The sequence below is a fragment of the Netta rufina genome, assembly GCF_964035555.1.
Source record: "Netta rufina genome assembly, chromosome: 6".
Classification (NCBI taxonomy): domain Eukaryota; kingdom Metazoa; phylum Chordata; class Aves; order Anseriformes; family Anatidae; genus Netta; species Netta rufina.
Window position 1 is genome coordinate 16071174 of NC_140129.1, and position 16704 is coordinate 16087877.

Sequence of the window (16704 nt, forward strand, 5' to 3'; positions counted from 1 at the left end):
GTGACATTGGCTTTCCTCCAGTCTTCAGGCACATCTGTTCTCCAGGCCCTTTCAAAGATGATAGAGTGGTTCGGCGATCACCTCCACCAGTTCCCTCAGCACACATGGATGCATCCCATCGGGGCCCATGGATTTGTGTGTGTTAAAGTGTTCTTCAAGTATGTTAAAGTGTTCAAGTTCTTCAAGTCTTCAAGAGCAAAGACTGTTTAAATTAAAGTGGTTTGAGTTAAATGCTGCATACATGCTGTGCCATCTCAGGCATGGCCTGATGTTCCATTTCCCTGATTCTTGTATGGGATTGTATTCTTTGGCAGGACAGCCAGCTTACACTTTGGGGGCTAAGTCTTAAACTGCTGCAGTAAATTAACTAGACTTTGACCAGTATAATTATTATTTAATGAGTGTTCCCCACTCACTACGTCACGATTTTGTGTGTTGAATGCTGAGGTCTGAAGCCTGTAATGTCTGTTAAAATGAAAGCAGAATAGCAGGTGTTCCACATCATATACAGTATCTGTATGAATCAGATGTTTGACAAACTACTCAATGCTGGTCATAAAGTTTATAAGTCTGGCCCAACAGGTGCCTCACTGGTATAGGTAGATTTTCTGACTGAGATTACACCTGATAATTCATTATCTGATCAGTTTTCTTTCCTGAGTTACTTCACAATTTTGATAATTAAGAAATGGGAATTACCAGTTCTATGTGTATGACGATATAACATTTGCTACAGATGCGTGTTTTCATCAAAATGTCTTGGAATCTGTCTTTGAATTGAGCACAGGGCATAAGCACGAATGTGTCTTTCCTGCTTTCAGCTGTAATTGCATATTATAGCTGTATCAGCAGACATTTTTAAAACTGGACTTGAATAAGGACTTAGCTAATTTTTGAGGGATGGCTGCTGGTAAAGCAGACTTCTTCTAGCAATACTGTGAGATATGGTATGCCACACTGCAGGTTTCAGATAATGAAGTTGCAGCCAATTACGTCTAAAATGGAAATTCTCATTTCCATAAAGTAATATCTATTTAAAAAGTAGCCTTCATTCCTGCTATTGGCCTTTTACTTGTCTTTTAACTACAGGGTGCAACTATATGAAAGTTGGCATGACTAAAACATTTTCCTGTACTTGAATCAAAAGATAGCTGCTTCATATTTTTTGTGTGTGTATGTATACTCAATGTGACCATAAATACCACGCATGAATGGTTCTTCCAAATTACAGCACTTCAGAATATTTGTTGATGTGATATAATGTCCTAATATCAGTGGCAATCATCTGACATGACAGAACCTGGTAGTAGAATCAAGCCTTATTTAAAGTGAATCATAATTATGGTTGCATTTGCTAGTTATATAACTAAACATATTTATTTTTAGAAAATATGCAAGACAATCATTAAAAATAAATAAAATGTGCAATTTAGGCTCCACTCAAAGTTGTCATCGTAAGCCCATGCTGTTCACAAATTCACAACTATTTGGCGCCAGCTCTGCAAACTCACCAGCTCCACACCATACTTCAAGTAGGAGAACACCCCTGTTGGATGTAGAGCATGTTGCAGTCATGATTTTGCAAAGCAATCTTCAGGGCACAATGAGGAGGTTGCGTTCATCACTGGGATTTAAAAAGTATTTTTGTTGTAGTACAAATAGCTTTGTCTTGAGAGAATTCTCACAAAATAAATACTATATTTCCATATTAATGAGAATGAATAAAATGTGAAGTGTTAAATATGTAAGCACAATTAATTTTTAATACTCTTATCCAGTGGTCTGTACACATGTACTTAAGCAATGACAAATATAACAGAGCATGCACAAATTAAGAATGCTTTGTTATTAAGAGCAACAAACATCCCCATCTTTTCAGTAACTATCTTTTCTTAATCAACGTCCCATTCTTGAAAAGCGGATGCCTTGCACCATTCCCACAACAAGCCAAGTACTGAATTACATGTGTTAACGGAAGAATAAGGCTGCTGAATAACAAAAGAAGCAAATGAATGTCATGAAAGGTCATTTAAAAAAAAAAGTTAGATATTCCAGCAATCAGACCTCTTGTGAACATGAAAAAATTCTGGGATTCCTGAGGGTAAATTGGTTTTAGAAACTAGCAAAAAAAAAAAAAAAAGAGAAATACACATTCAAAAAAAAAAAAAAAGTAGGGAGCTTTGAATTTGCTACCTAAACTGTAAGTATTAGGATGTCAAACTATCTATTAAAGGGATTTTCATTAGAAATAAGCACCAAGTGGTACTTTTAAAAGTGTTGTTTTTCTTGCAGTATTTTTTTTTTAATTAAACTTCTATTTTTCTTTAGATAACCATTTTGATTTCAGTGTTTATTTGGTACTTTGGAGCACTTTGAATTAGTTGGCTTTCTGCACCATTTCAGTAATATTTCCCAAATGTTTCAGGAAGTAATGCATCTCTATTTTCTTTCTCCATGCATGCTGTTTACCCACACTGTTGCTGTCTGGTGTGTAAGACTTTCCAGCATCATGTAACAAAGTGGAAATGAAGCCCTAAGCTGCCCCTGAGTGTTTGGGACAGAACAAGGACCCTACAGTAAAGGGGAGGACACAGCCTTCTTAACTACCCAGACACAAGAGAGTGATCCCTTCTCCTGCAGCCTCAACCACAGTGCGTGACTGTGGGCACAATTCTAACAGGAGGAAAGGGGGAATGTGAATAAGGCATGTAAAATGACATGCTTTCCCAACACATCACAGGGATATTGCATGCTAATATCTGCAGCTCTTGTAGACTGGTCTATGGATATTACGATCAAACAAATTTCAGCTGGAGCGATGCGCTAGCAGAGAGTACCATCGCTATTCTTGGCTGTAACCGTGAGGCCAAAGTACACAAATGATCACCAGAATTACTCTGTTGTTGATATGTTTCTTCATTTTGTTTGAAGGAGGAAATCATGTGCTTTGCCAACATGACTCCCACCTCACTGCCACTGTCTCCACCTTACAAAATACTGCACCCCACCAGGTGTGCACACAGAGGGGCACACACACCAGAGCTGGCAGGCTGCACGTAAGCAGTGCTGCCACAGAGCTCCTGCCCTGCTGGCTCCCGGCACGCTGCTCACTTCCAGATGTCCCTGCAGAAACCATCTGGCTCTGCTGAATTAATGCCTTTCTGACCCTGATCTGCTGTGTCCTCTAAGAGTTTGTTTTCATTATCTCACATGAGCTGAAAATGAACTGTATGCATTTTAAGACCTTACATAGCATTTTCCTATTTTTCACCCCTATACCTTTAATTACTTTTTACAGTCCAAACAAACTTGGGCCTATAATGAGCCAGACTCCCCTTTAGTGTCAATCAGTGGTGCTCTGCTACTTCAAACTTTCAGCGGCCAAAAAACCCCTCTAATGAACAGCACTCAAAAGCACTCAAAATGGTATAATGTGTTACGTAGTGCACGTCCTTGACGTATTTCAGGTAGTGTTTCACCCACAGCTCCTATTGAAGTGACAGACATGCATGCTGCAGGTACAGGTTTTGTTGGAAGGATGGATGTACCACACTGCCGCACATTTCACAGTGATGATGAAACATTTTGGAGCGATTCTCTTCCCCTTAGGGGAAGTTTTTTTGTTTTTGTTTTGTGTTTTTTTGTTTGTTTGTTTTTGTTTGGTTTTGTTTTGTTTTGTTTTTGCTTGTTTCTTTTCAATTTATTTTAATTTATTTTTTTTACTTGTACTTTATTTGTACAGACAGATATCCTGTAAATTTCTTTGACTCTTGTTCCCCAGGGGTCAGTATTGGGGCCTGCCCTTTTTAGTATATTTATTGATGATTTCGAAGAGGGAGTTGAGTGTACCCTCGTGACGTTTGCAGCCAACACCAAGTTGGGGGGAAGTGGTGATCTGCCAGAGGGTAGGAAGGCCCTGCAGAGGGACCTGGACAGGTTGGATCAATGAGCAAAGGCCAAAGCGATGAGGTTCAACATGGCAAAGGGCCGGGCCCTGCACTTTGGCCGCAACAACCCCAGACAACGCTACAGGCTTGGGGCAGAGTGACTGGAAGCTCTGCAGAGGGAAAGGATCTGGGGGTGTTGGTCAATGCTTGCCTGAACATGAGCCAGCAGGGTGCCCAGGTGGCCAAGATGGCCAACGGCATCCTGGCTTGTATCAGGAATAGTGTGGCCAGCAGGACCAGGGAGGTGATCATTCCCCTGTACTCTGCTGTGGTTAGGCCGCACCTTGAGTACTGTGCTCAGTTTTGGGTGCCTCACTACAAGAAGGACATCGAGGCCCTGGAGCGTGCCCAGAGAAGGGCTGCGAAGCTGGGGAAGGGCCTGGAACACAACTCCTGTGAGGAGCAGCTGAGGGAACTTGGGTTGTTTAGTCTGGAGGAGAGAAGGCTCAAGGGAGACCTTACTGCTCTCTACAGCTACCTGAAAGGAAGATGTGTGGAGCTGGGGGTTGGCCTCTTCTCACAGATAACCAGTGATAGGACTAGAGGGAATGGCCTCCAGTTGTGCCAGGGGAGGTTTAGGTTGGAAATCAGGAGACATTTCTTCTCAGGAAGACTGGATAGGCATTAGACTGGTTTGCCCAGGAAGGTGGTCAAGTCTCAGCCTCCTGACCTGGAAGTCTGGGATGGGGAGCAGAAGAAACCCCCCACAATTCAGGTGGAAAGTTAGAGACCTGTTGCTCCACCTGGACTGTCACAAGTCTGTGGAGCCAATGGGATCCACCCAAGTGTGCTGAAGGAGTTGGCAGATGTGATTGCTGGGCTCCTTTCCATCATCTATCAGCAGCCACAGTCATCCGGGGAGGTCCCAGATGACTGGAGACTTGCTAATGTGACAGACGGGTCGTAAAGAGGACACAGGGAACTATAGGCATGTCAGCCTGACCTTGGTGCCAGGAAGTGATATAATAGGTCATCTCAAATGCAATCACGTAACGTTTGTGGGACAACCGTGGGATCAGGCCCAGTCAGCATGGGTTCATGAAAGGCAAGTCCTGCCTGACCAACCTCATCTTCTTCTAAGACTGGGTGACCCTCCTGGTGGATGAGAGAAAAGGCCTATACTTCAGCAAGGCCTTTGACACGGTCCCCCACAGTATTGTCCTGGATAACCCGGTAGCCCATGGCTTGGACAGGTACACTTTTTGCTGGGTTAAAAACTGGCTGGATGGCCAGGCCCAGAGAGTAGTGGTGAACAGAGTGAAAGCCAGTTGACAACCGGCCACCAGTGGTGTTTCCCAGGGGTCAGTGTTGTGGCCCATCCTTTTTAATATCTTTATTGATCAGTTGGATGAGGGAATTGAGCACACCCTCAGGAAGTTTGCACACAACACCAAGCTGGGGGAAGCATTGATCTGCCAGACGGTAGGAAGGCCCTGCACGGGGACCTGACGAGGTTGGATCAATGGACAGAGAGCAATGGGATGAGGTTCAAAATGGCAAGGGGCTGGGTCCTCCACTTTGGCCACAACAACCCCAGGCAATGCTACAGGCTTGGGGAAGAGTGGCTCGAAAGCTGCGCAGAGTAAAAAGATCTGGGGGTACTGGTTGACGCTTGCAGCAACGTGCCCAGTTAGCTAAGGCCAACGGCATCCTGGATTGTATCAGGAATAGTGTGGCCACCAGAAGGTCCAGGGAGGTGATTGTCCCCCTCTACTCTTAGGTTTGTCCTGGTCTTTTCAACCTTAATGATTCTACGTTTTTTATTTTTTCGTTTCTTTTCTTTTTTTCTGTGACTCATTCACATCAGCACTGCCGAAGACCCAGCCGGGCTAACAGGAGCAACAGGCCTGCTATGGAGGAACGAACTCAGGAAGTGCTGGATCAAGTTTACTTCCCATTTTGCTATTAATGTTTCTTCCTGTAACACTCCCTGCCACCGCTTTTTATTCAAAAGAACAGCCTGAACAACAAGCGCACGGCGCTAACCCCCTCAGCCACCCTCCGCCCTGCCCGCAGCCCGCCCGCCCGCATGGCCCTCAAGATGGCGGCCGCGCCGCGTGGCCGCAGGACTACTTTTCCCGTGGCGCCGCGCTGCCCGGAACATGGCGCCGGCCCAGCGGGGCGGTGCCGAGCCCGGCGCCCTCATTGTGCGTCGCGTTCCGCCGGAACTGCCGCGGCGGCGGGCGGTAGGTGCGGGCCCAGGCGCTGCGGGCGGCTCGGGGGGGACCGGAGGGGAGCGGGGCGGCCCTGCCCTGCCCCGCACACTGCCCCGGGAGCGGGGCAGCCCCCGCTGGGTCTCCCGGCTGCTGCGGTGCGGTGGTCGCGGTCTCTGCCGTGGGCGGTGGCGCAGCGCCGAGGCGGCTCGGGGCCGTGTGGCCGGGCCCGGTCCGGCTGTGGCGGGGCGCTGGCCAAGTGCAGCTGCCGTTGTGTGCCCCGCACGGCCTTGTGCCTGTGTTGCGCAGCCCTAGGAGGGGGTTGGGTGCGTACCTGTGGTGGGGCTGTTTGTTTGGGTTTAACATTCGAGCGTATGAAAACAGCAAACTAGGAATTCAGGTTCCTCCACTTTACGCGGTAGGAAAAACTTGATTGTGTTTTGTGTGTTATAGATGAAATGTTATTGATGCACTGATCTCCACTTTGCTGCATGTTCAGAGCTTCGTAAAATAGAAGTCGAGATGAAGAGCAGGGTGACACAAATAAATGTAAGTGCTCTTAAGCCTGAATTGTGGGGGTTGGTTATTCTGTTACTGGTGGTTAGAACCCCGCATGGACTTCCTTGCTCTTAGGTTTGTCCTGGCCTTTCTGATTGATGTGGCTTTTGATAGGGGTGCTTAAGGGATAGGTTGATATCTTCTTGTATCTTTCCAGTCATGTGATTATAGTAGTGCTCCCTCATCTATCAAATAAGCCAGTTAGGAGAGGCATGCCGTTTGGAAATTGACTAGGAAGGAGGCTGGTGGCTGTGGCAGGAAGCCTGGCCAAGAGTTGCAGGTGACTTCAGCAAATATAGCTGGCTTTTGCATGGAGACGTGGGAACTTGCAGTTTCAGCAGCATCCACAGTATTGTTTTACTCCTACGAATGTTCACTTATCTGTTAGGGTCTGCTTGTGCAAAGGCACATGCTGTAGAACTGGAGAATGGAGTCCTAAAAAGACCTGGCTCTACCCATGTGTTAAATACATATTGTATTTATGATATATATGTATGATTTATGAAGTTGGAAATGATTTAGTAAGAAAACAAATTATGGTTAGAAAAAAAAGAGGAAGGTGTAACAAAAAACATGTAATAAAGAGGATTCTTAGAAGAGGGAAAAGACACCAAAGTGGTAGAATTCTGTTAATAGTATTGGATATGATGTGACAAAGTGTACAGTAATGTGTGGAGGAAGAAAGCAGTGAAGGATCAAAGGGAGACTGAAGATCAGCCTACCCTAGTCTCTGGTAGTAATCAACAGTAGATGCCTCGGGAAAGTACTTTAATGGCTGCGCTGCTCTTCACAAGTGCACTCCCAGTCTCCACCTACTTGCGGTTTCCTGAACCAGATAGTTTCTTTGGTAACCCGTGTGATTTTTGTTTTTCTGTGTTCAGTCTGAGAGTCGTGAACCTATGCCCAATCTTAAAATCTGGGTCATCCTTTAGCAGGGAATTCAGCTGCTTAAGCAGGCGTTAGTTGGATCTAACTCTCCTTGTCATGAGTCTGACTGCTATAAGCTTTATTTGATGGCCTTTGCTTCTTGTAAGGGAGTAGGAAACTAAAGCCATGATACGCCTTGATGTCAAAATACATATGTTCACACTGAGTATATTATAACATTGGGGCTTGATTTTTTTTTTTCCTGTCTTCTTTAAAGCATGGCTCCAGTCATGAAAGGAAAGAGGAATACAGTTCACGCCACAGAAGTTTGTCTCCAGAGGACAGGTAGAAATGACTGATTTATATAATGTATTATTTCATTTATGTACCTCCCATAGAGAGATGAGTCCAAAACAAAAAAAACTCTGTGCTTTTTATCTTTTTATTTATTACCATAACTGAGCAGTGAAAAAAAACTGCAGGTTTAATAAAATACTGCATGCCAAGAAAGAGGTAATTAAATAGACTTCTTGTTATAACTAATTATTTAAAAATTCCTTACTCATTTAGTTAAAATCTCAAGGGTCTCGAAAATGGAAATCAGATGCCAGCTTCTTTCTTTGACTCATTGCTGATACTACAACTGTTGCTTTAGAGCAAGCTTATGAAAGCCAGCAGAAATATCATTTGAAGGGCAGTCTACTGAGGCAGGAGATGAACTGCTAGCAATTTAATTTCATGTTTTAATTGGTATAAAACATCTTGTACCAAACAGAATGTCATTTTCAATAGTGTGTTTTCTGTTTCACGCAACACGAGTAAAAGTAGGCGAAACGAATGCATACATCTTAAGAAATACCACATGCAACATTTGCCTTTGGTATTTGATGCTATTACCGTTTGGCACATACTTCTAAGTTGTAGGAGGTGCTTCCTTTTACAGTGCTTTTCTTGATTAAGAAATATAAATATGTGAAACATATAAAATTATTCGCTGGCTGTCAACATGTTGTTATAAAGGGAGCATCTTCTATTTGAGTGATGTATGTATTAAGACCCAGAGTGCAGAGGTGGACTTGTTGGCATATATGTAACAGATTATTTTCAAGTAGGTATTAATAGCATAGCCTTTTACTGAGAACTTTGTTTTTTTGGGTTGTGAATAGGCATATAGAGCGTGACAGGTCTCCATCTCCCAGAAGAAGAAGAAGATACTCTGATGACAGCAGATATGATCAGGAATATTCGAGAAGGGACTACTATGATGACAGAACTTCAGAAGGAAGGTGAATACCAATCCCTGTTTTTTAATCAGAATGGAAGTACTGATTTTTAAAGAATAAAAGGTGAAAACTTCTCACAAACATTTTCATTGCCTTTTTTCTGTCTCCTTAGAAGGACGGAAAGAGGGAGAGACAGACATTATGAGAAGTGGGAGGAAAGAGAATCTGATCGAAGGAAGCAGAGAAGACTCTCTTCCCCTGATCGTAGAAGTCCAGAGAGATCAACAGTTCAGAGCTCGCTTGCTCATGATGAGGCCACATCAAAGAAAAAGAAAGAAGAAGTGGATCCAATCCTTACTCGCACAGGTGGTGCATATATTCCACCTGCCAAGCTCAGGATGATGCAAGAACAAATCACTGATAAAAATAGGTGAGTTGATGGTAAAAGATGTTAGGAAATGTTGGTGAAAACGGGATACCTTTTGTGGGCTGTAATGATTCTTCTGAAGGTAGTTTTCTCAGAAAAACAGCTGAGAGCTGTCTCCTTGTAGTCTTCTTCCTTCTTGTCTCTTGGGAAAACAGTATAACACCAACCAGTCAAACAAGACAAAGGAAAAAAAAAAGCAAACAATAACAAAAAACAAACAAACAAAAAAAAACATTATGACTATATGCACTTCTGCTGTTAATGGAGAAGTAGAATACAGAGCATAAACAGGGTTGTGGTTTTTTTTTTTTTTTTTTTTTTTTTTTTTTTTTTTTTTTTGTAATACTGCAGAAAACCAAACATGCTGGGTTAATACCATATCTGTGGAGAACTACATCTTGGTATATCATGTTGGTTTTGTAGGTTCCTGGTAGTTAAATGTGTAACTGTGAACTGACCTTCGCATTTATGCAGTGAATGTTTTCTTTGCTATGTTATTTAATACAGCTTGCCTTCATGCTTTTATATAACGCTCTACAACAATACTGCTTCAAACTTACATATTAATAATTTGTGATACCTTTGTAATAGCTTGGCATATCAGAGGATGAGTTGGGAAGCCTTGAAGAAGTCGATCAATGGTCTTGTCAATAAAGTGAACGTTTCTAATATAGAAAATATCATTCATGAGCTCCTTCAGGAAAATATTGTTCGGGGAAGGTAAGCGATAAAATATTTTAAAGAATCTCTCTTGTTTTTGTGTTAATAGGTATATCGTTCACTTGTGCATCACTCTGTGTGCTTAGCATATGGATACTGGTCTGATTTTTAAAATTCCTTAAATACTTTAGGCTGTATCGTCCAGTGTAGAGGAGCTCCCTACTTGGGAAAAGGGACTGGGAGTGGGAGAGGTAGAGGAAGTACTGTATGCTTGGAGGAATAAGACAGTACAACAGATGATAGCTCTCTTTTTCACAGTAGTTTAACCTGCTCATTTTTCTTGAATGTTTTGAAACTTACATATATCTGTGTCTATTTACTTCTGTATTCCCAGATTTTATCTGGAGCTAAATATTGTCTGAAAATACACTTTTTACTACAGCTGTTAGACTAGATTGTTTTCCACCTTTATCTTTGCCATTGTAATGTGGAGAAACGATTACTGTGCTCTTTGAGATCACTACTAAGTCATGGCAACCGCATAAGTAAATGCTGTCTGAACTAGACTATTTTCACTTGCATCTGAGAGCATCTAAGTTTCAAAACAAAATATTCTGTTCCTGTACACCAGTATAAAGTGATTATTTCCAACTGATGACTTCTGATTTAAGTACAAATAAGCTGATACAGTTTGAATTTAGATCCATGTAGGGTTTATTTTGAAAGACAGTTGGATTTCAATTGACCATAGACAAGACAGTTGTTTTTCAAATATGTACTTTAAAGATTTATGTTGCGAGGGTTTTTTTCTTGTCTCCCTTTTGTTATAGAATTTGCATGTTGTTGCATTAGCTTATCTACTATTGTGCTAGAAAAAGTATATCTGAGAGGTCTCAGAAGATTCTTTTCAGACTTGATTATTGAAATATACTTAGGATGATGTAATAACTTATAAGCCCTCTGCTTTTATTTATTTCGGTTCTAAAAAGGTGACTTGTGTTCTAAAACATAGTTACGATGCTGAAGAATGCAGGTTCATCTGAGAAAAGCATTGAAAAGTATTATTTTGCATATTCTGGCTTTGCTAAGCATTCAATTTTATTATTCCTAGGTAGATCTTTTAAGGATCTTTCATGAAAATTTAATTTTGATTTCCCATCTAGTTTTGCTTGCTTATGTTATTCAGTATTTTGGATCATAATTCTTCATTGTAAATAGTTTCAGAGCAGATGTTTTTTCTGTCACAAAGCGATTTTTGCTATTTCCAATGAGGGGGCTGCGGAAGAAACAGCACAGTCATACAAATTTAAAAGCTTAAGAGCCTGCAGTGTGGTTAAAAATAGGATAATTGCAGGTGACAAGATAGAGACTTTTTAAGTACTTACCACTTAAAAAAATACCATTAATAGGCATAATATTTGAATGATATGGTGTTAGTTTAACAGTTTCTGGGTTCAGTCATGTTTGGGAAACCTGACTTCTGCAGAACTCCATTTGTTGCACAGTAAACAACTGATAGAAGGATACCAGACTGTCATTTTCAAACTGTTCTAACAATGCAATCCTATTTTATGATAAGTACTGCATAAAAGTTTTTTCTTGTAATAAAACATTTATGTATTTTTACAGGGGGTTGCTGTCTAGATCCATTCTGCAAGCTCAAGGTGCCTCTCCAATTTTTACCCATGTTTATGCAGCTCTTGTGGCAATTATCAATTCCAAGTTTCCAAATATTGGTGAATTGATTCTCAAGAGGTTGATACTAAATTTTCGCAAAGGATATCGCAGAAATGATAAGGTATGTAAAATGTCAAGAAGCAGCATTCTGACATACAGTTCTTCTGTGCTGAACTTCTACTGTGTACATTCAAATGGTGTACTTGAAAGGAACACAGCTGAGACCTGTGGGTTGGGACCCATCATTATATTTGACTTAACATAAGTACATGAAGCACAGTAGTATTAGAGTATCATGAAAGCTTGACAACCTATTTTATGTTGGAACTGTGATGTTTTTTATTTGAAAATATGTAGTCCTAATTGTAGAACATACCAAAATATTTATTTTCATGACTTAATTTGACTGATATGCACAAATCTTTAGTAAGAGTGTCTGAGTTGTAACTTTTTCTTCTGTATAAGACGCATTGTAATTTCCTGACGCATTGTAATTTCCTGCTTTATTTTTTTGCAGCAACTCTGTCTAACATCTTCAAAGTTTGTTGCACATCTGATGAATCAGAATGTGGTATGTTACTATTTGATCCATACTTTGTATGGCTATTCTTGTATTTATTAGTTTCAAGACAATGGTAGCCCAAGTGAAGATGTTTTCTCTATTCTAAAGGTTACAGTATTTGCTGTGAGTGCTTAGGACTTTTTTTTAGAAAAAAAGGTTCTATCTGGTAATTTGGCTATGATGTTTTCACTTGCCATTGCATTTATGCTTCAGAGTTTCCCAAAACTTCATGTATGTTTGTAGGCTAGTATTCCAATAGTTCACTTTTTATCAAAGGCTGAGTCTGCGGCTCTGTCCCACAGATCTTAAACATAGTTTTCTTGCAACGCTGTAATCTCACGCAGGCTTAAGCATCTTTGTAGGCAGAATTAGACTCAGTTGCATTTAAATCAAATTTGAATCTATCTGTATGCCACTATCTTCTGTGTTATAAATACCAGGATTTCTACCCCAGTTAAATGGGATACCCCAGTTTAAAACATTAGTTTCTTCTTTAATAAAATTATGTATATTCCCAATGGTTTTCTGAAAGACTGAAAGAAACAATCTCATATATGCCATTTGCTTATATACATGAGCCTGGAAGATTGGCTTGATTATAGACACGATTCACTTCCAAAACTAGTATTTTACATCCAGGTAGTTTTAGTAACGTGTTATTTTATTTGCTTGTTGGAAATACATTCTGTTTTTCTTAGTGGCAAAATGTTTTTCATTGCTTGCTCACCAGAGTGTAGCCACATTTCGGTAGTATAGTCATTGACTATGGAGATGGTGTATGTACAGATAGCAAAATTGTATTTGAAATGTTGACTACATCTTAATTAGCTTTGTCCAGCGTGTTGTTTTGTGTATGCATGATTAAACAAGAGTCATGTGACATCCTCAAAGACTAGACTTCTCAGTCAAGTAAATCACTACTAATTGTGGAACATTGTAAACTCATGTTATTTACTGATATTCTTTTTAAAGGCTCATGAGGTTTTATGTTTGGAAATGCTCACCTTGCTTCTTGAAAGGCCTACTGATGACAGTATTGAAGTAGCAATTGGGTTTCTTAAGGAGAGTGGGCTCAAATTAACCGAAGTTTCTCCTAGAGGTATTAATGGTAAGTATAATTAGCAATAACATTAGGGTTTGTTTTTGTTTGTATTAGAAAGTCCTTTTTCACATTAACATTTCTGTCTATTTTGAAAGCGATCTTTGACCGTCTTCGACACATCCTGCATGAGTCTAAAATTGACATGCGTGTTCAGTACATGATAGAAGTCATGTTTGCTGTACGGAAAGATGGCTTCAAGGATCATCCAATCATTCCAGAGGGATTAGATCTAGTGGAAGAGGAGGATCAGTTTACTCATATGTTGCCATTAGAGGATGAATACAACCCAGAGGATATTCTTAGTAAGTTAGAAATGGGAGATACTTCTGTGATTGTATTCCCGAAGAATATTAACTGGAGATGTAATTTGCAGTATTTTTCTTCATTGATGTGCTTTAAAGATTCTCTTTTTATTTTAAAGATGTTTTCAAGATGGATCCAAACTTTATAGAAAATGAAGAGAAATACAAAATGCTCAAGAAAGGTAGGTGTGTATACACATCTTATATATAACAGAGGTATTATGTATTTTACATGTATAATGTGTGCATATTTATGTCTATATATATTTATATACGTTTATGAATGTAAACTAATTTATTTAATTATTCATTTAATAATTCATTTAATAATTAATAATTCATTTAATTATTCAACTGTTACCAATTTTATTATTTAACAGCAGGTGGTATCTGTATCCCAAATAACTGTCTTTTAGTTCATGGTACACCTTTACAGTGTATTCCTGCTATCTTCTTCAGTGTTGTTTCTGCAGCTATGTATCATTCAGTTGTGACATACCTTGTCCACCTGAGACACTCCTTCACTCTTAGGTGTTGGAACAGGTGTTCATTAATGGTGAAACTACTGTGATTCTACATTTCTTTAATCTGGGAAACTGCTCTTTCAGAAATCCTTGATGAAGGTGACAGTGAATCTGAACCAGATCAAGAAGCTGGAAGTAGTGAGGAAGATGAAGAGGAAGATGAAGAGGAGGATGAAGATGGTAAGTGTGTGACTGGCAACTTGGAGACCTATTGTGCGTGTGTTTTTTTTTTTTTGTAGGTGAAACGGGAAAGGAGACCTTAACTTCTGTTACACGCTTTCCAAAACTAAGAATGTTGCAATATTGAGGGAGGTTTTAATCCAAACTTATTCCTAGATCTAAGTATTTAATAGTAGGAAGTAGTATTCCATTCCATCCAGTATTCCTTCCCTTTAAAAGGAAGCATTCAGCATAGACAAAACGAGAGAGATCTTTGCTTGGTTGTTCTTGACCTTATCAATTTAATTCAAGAAGATCCTTGCAGACCTAAAATCTTAAAACTAACTTACATGAAAACGCCAACTTAAACAAATAAACAAAAACTTTATGGTCATGTCTAGTGTTATATCTTGTTATTAACTTGCTTTTGAAATCAGATTGGGTTTTCTTAAAAATGTATGTACATCTTTTGTTTATATCTCAGTTCTGTTCAGCCCCCTTGCTTGATCTGCGCCAGTCCTCTATTCATGTGTTTTCAGATACTGTTGTATATACATATATACGTTGTTTCAGTTCCGTTGTATTATATACATTAATGCAGAGTCTGTAACTGAAAAGCAAGCAAAGTGCTATTCTTGTAGAATACTTAAAATGAATTTCCTCACTACTTTAGCAGAGTATTTTACAGTAGAGCAGAACTTCCACAGAACCTCTGGTTGACTGGAGGGGTCAAGGAAGGGAAGAGCATGAGAATTCACAGGATGTTTATGCTATTGCTAAACTTTAAAGACTGAAGGAATAGTGAATAAAGGTGTTTCTGGAATGGTTGTGGTTTGGAATAATAGATTTTTCTGCTCTTGATTCAGGAGAAAAAAGGACTTTGCAGAATGTATTCTACATGTAATGGAAATAAAAATTCTCTTGTAAAATACAGGAAGACCTATGTAAAGCATTGTATAGTTACATTATTCAGAAAATACCTTGTCAATAACGTAAGCAAAGAATGTTAAACCCAGTGGTGCAATTGCTAAATCAGGTTTTAGGATTTCAAAGGAATCAAACTCTTAAAATTTTATCTCTAAATATTTACCTGTTGGTCAATAATCATACAAACACTGCTTTTTTATTTTCCCCCCCGTAAAAGAAAAAATATATATATCACACACAAAGTTGCTAATTACAAATATTTAAGACTATAAAAAGTATTGCATAGTGTGTTACAGACCTAATAAAAACAGATGTGTTATAAGAGATTACTTAGACCTGCCTTGATGTTTTACTATTTCAAACTGCTTTTCTTTCCCAGGCCAGAAAGTTACAGTCCATGACAAAACAGAAATTAACCTGGTCTCCTTCCGTCGTACAATTTATCTTGCTATTCAGTCAAGGTAAATGTTTATATAATTTATATGCAAGTGTGTTTCTTTTGACGTGGTTGAAGTTAAATATTCTTTTTTCTTTAAATTGTATGTTAAATCAGGATTTAAGAAGTTCAATATAGAGCCCGATCTGATAGTGTAAAGCAGACTATTGTTTGACACATGGGTAGATGAATTATCATCCTAAGATAAATTCATTTTGTTTAAAGTGTTTATGAAATTAGTGTGCTGGGACTTTTCTATGAATATTGCTGTAATTAAAATTGTTTTAGTGAACAAAGGTCAGTGGTTTTTATTGTAGTTACATTGCACGGATAAGGAGAATTTTTTTTATCTTATTATAGCTTAGACTTTGAAGAATGTGCTCACAAATTGCTGAAGATGGACTTCCCCGAAAGTCAAACTGTAAGCCTAGCTTTTTATTCTTTTTTTGTTATTAACATGATTATAAAGTAGTCCTGTGGTAGTATATAGAATACTTCCTTGTCCTGAGACCCAGTCGCTATGAAGAGCGGATGAACAGGCAGTCTCCTTGCAGGTGTTTCTCATAATGTCTTTAAACTGTTAGAGCAAATAGGCTGATACCTGTTTCTTAAAATGCTTTTTTTTTTTTTTTTTTCACACAGTTTCTACTTTATATCAAGCAGCTTAAATGTTTAAGGCCTATATGAAAATGCTGGTTGGTTGGACTGTTGGAAGAGTTAAGCTCTAACAAAAGTACTGTAGCATGGCAGACATTCTCAGCATTTTGTTCCTGAAAGAGGAGTTGGAGATAATACTTGAAGGCAGCTGTGAACTTTGTCCAGTGGAGCTAGGAATATAGGCTAGTACTAAAAGAATGAATTGTGGTTTTGCTTCTACAGTGTTTTGAATAATAGTGTGTATTGATTTAAAACAACTTGGGTATGGATGATTTATTGCCATCTTCTCAGAAAGAAATTGTTTGCAGACACTGTTTAAGATCAATTGGTATGTTTTCAAGTAAAGGAAATTGTTCCTCAGTCAGTAAGTAATTTACATGAAAGCATATGAAGAATTCAGATGACTGCTGTGTATTTTCTTATTTAAGTCTGTGCATGGAGTATTTCAAGCCTACCTAAATGAAATACTAAGCACGCATAGGATTATGGCTTCCCATGAAACCATAACCTGAAGGATTCTAAG

The 16704-nt window shown here is 39.4% G+C and overlaps 1 protein-coding gene across 1 annotated transcript in view; it reads left to right on the top strand.

Annotated features, from left to right (window-relative positions):
• Positions 1-6460: 6460 nt before the first annotated feature.
• The window catches only part of CWC22 (CWC22 spliceosome associated protein homolog), a gene marked incomplete at its 3' end in the record, with an annotated part of 41863 nt that continues 31619 nt past the window's right edge, over positions 6461-16704 (top strand). Inside the window, exons 1-13 of the mRNA XM_084289422.1 lie at positions 6461-6649; positions 7803-7870; positions 8692-8811; positions 8921-9178; positions 9767-9895; positions 11465-11633; positions 12030-12083; positions 13047-13182; positions 13272-13478; positions 13598-13660; positions 14087-14182; positions 15468-15549; positions 15885-15945. Of these exons, the coding sequence (XP_084145548.1) occupies positions 6623-6649; positions 7803-7870; positions 8692-8811; positions 8921-9178; positions 9767-9895; positions 11465-11633; positions 12030-12083; positions 13047-13182; positions 13272-13478; positions 13598-13660; positions 14087-14182; positions 15468-15549; positions 15885-15945 (1470 nt within the window). The 5' untranslated portion in view covers positions 6461-6622. The remainder of the gene's footprint in view (positions 6650-7802; positions 7871-8691; positions 8812-8920; positions 9179-9766; positions 9896-11464; positions 11634-12029; positions 12084-13046; positions 13183-13271; positions 13479-13597; positions 13661-14086; positions 14183-15467; positions 15550-15884; positions 15946-16704) is intronic.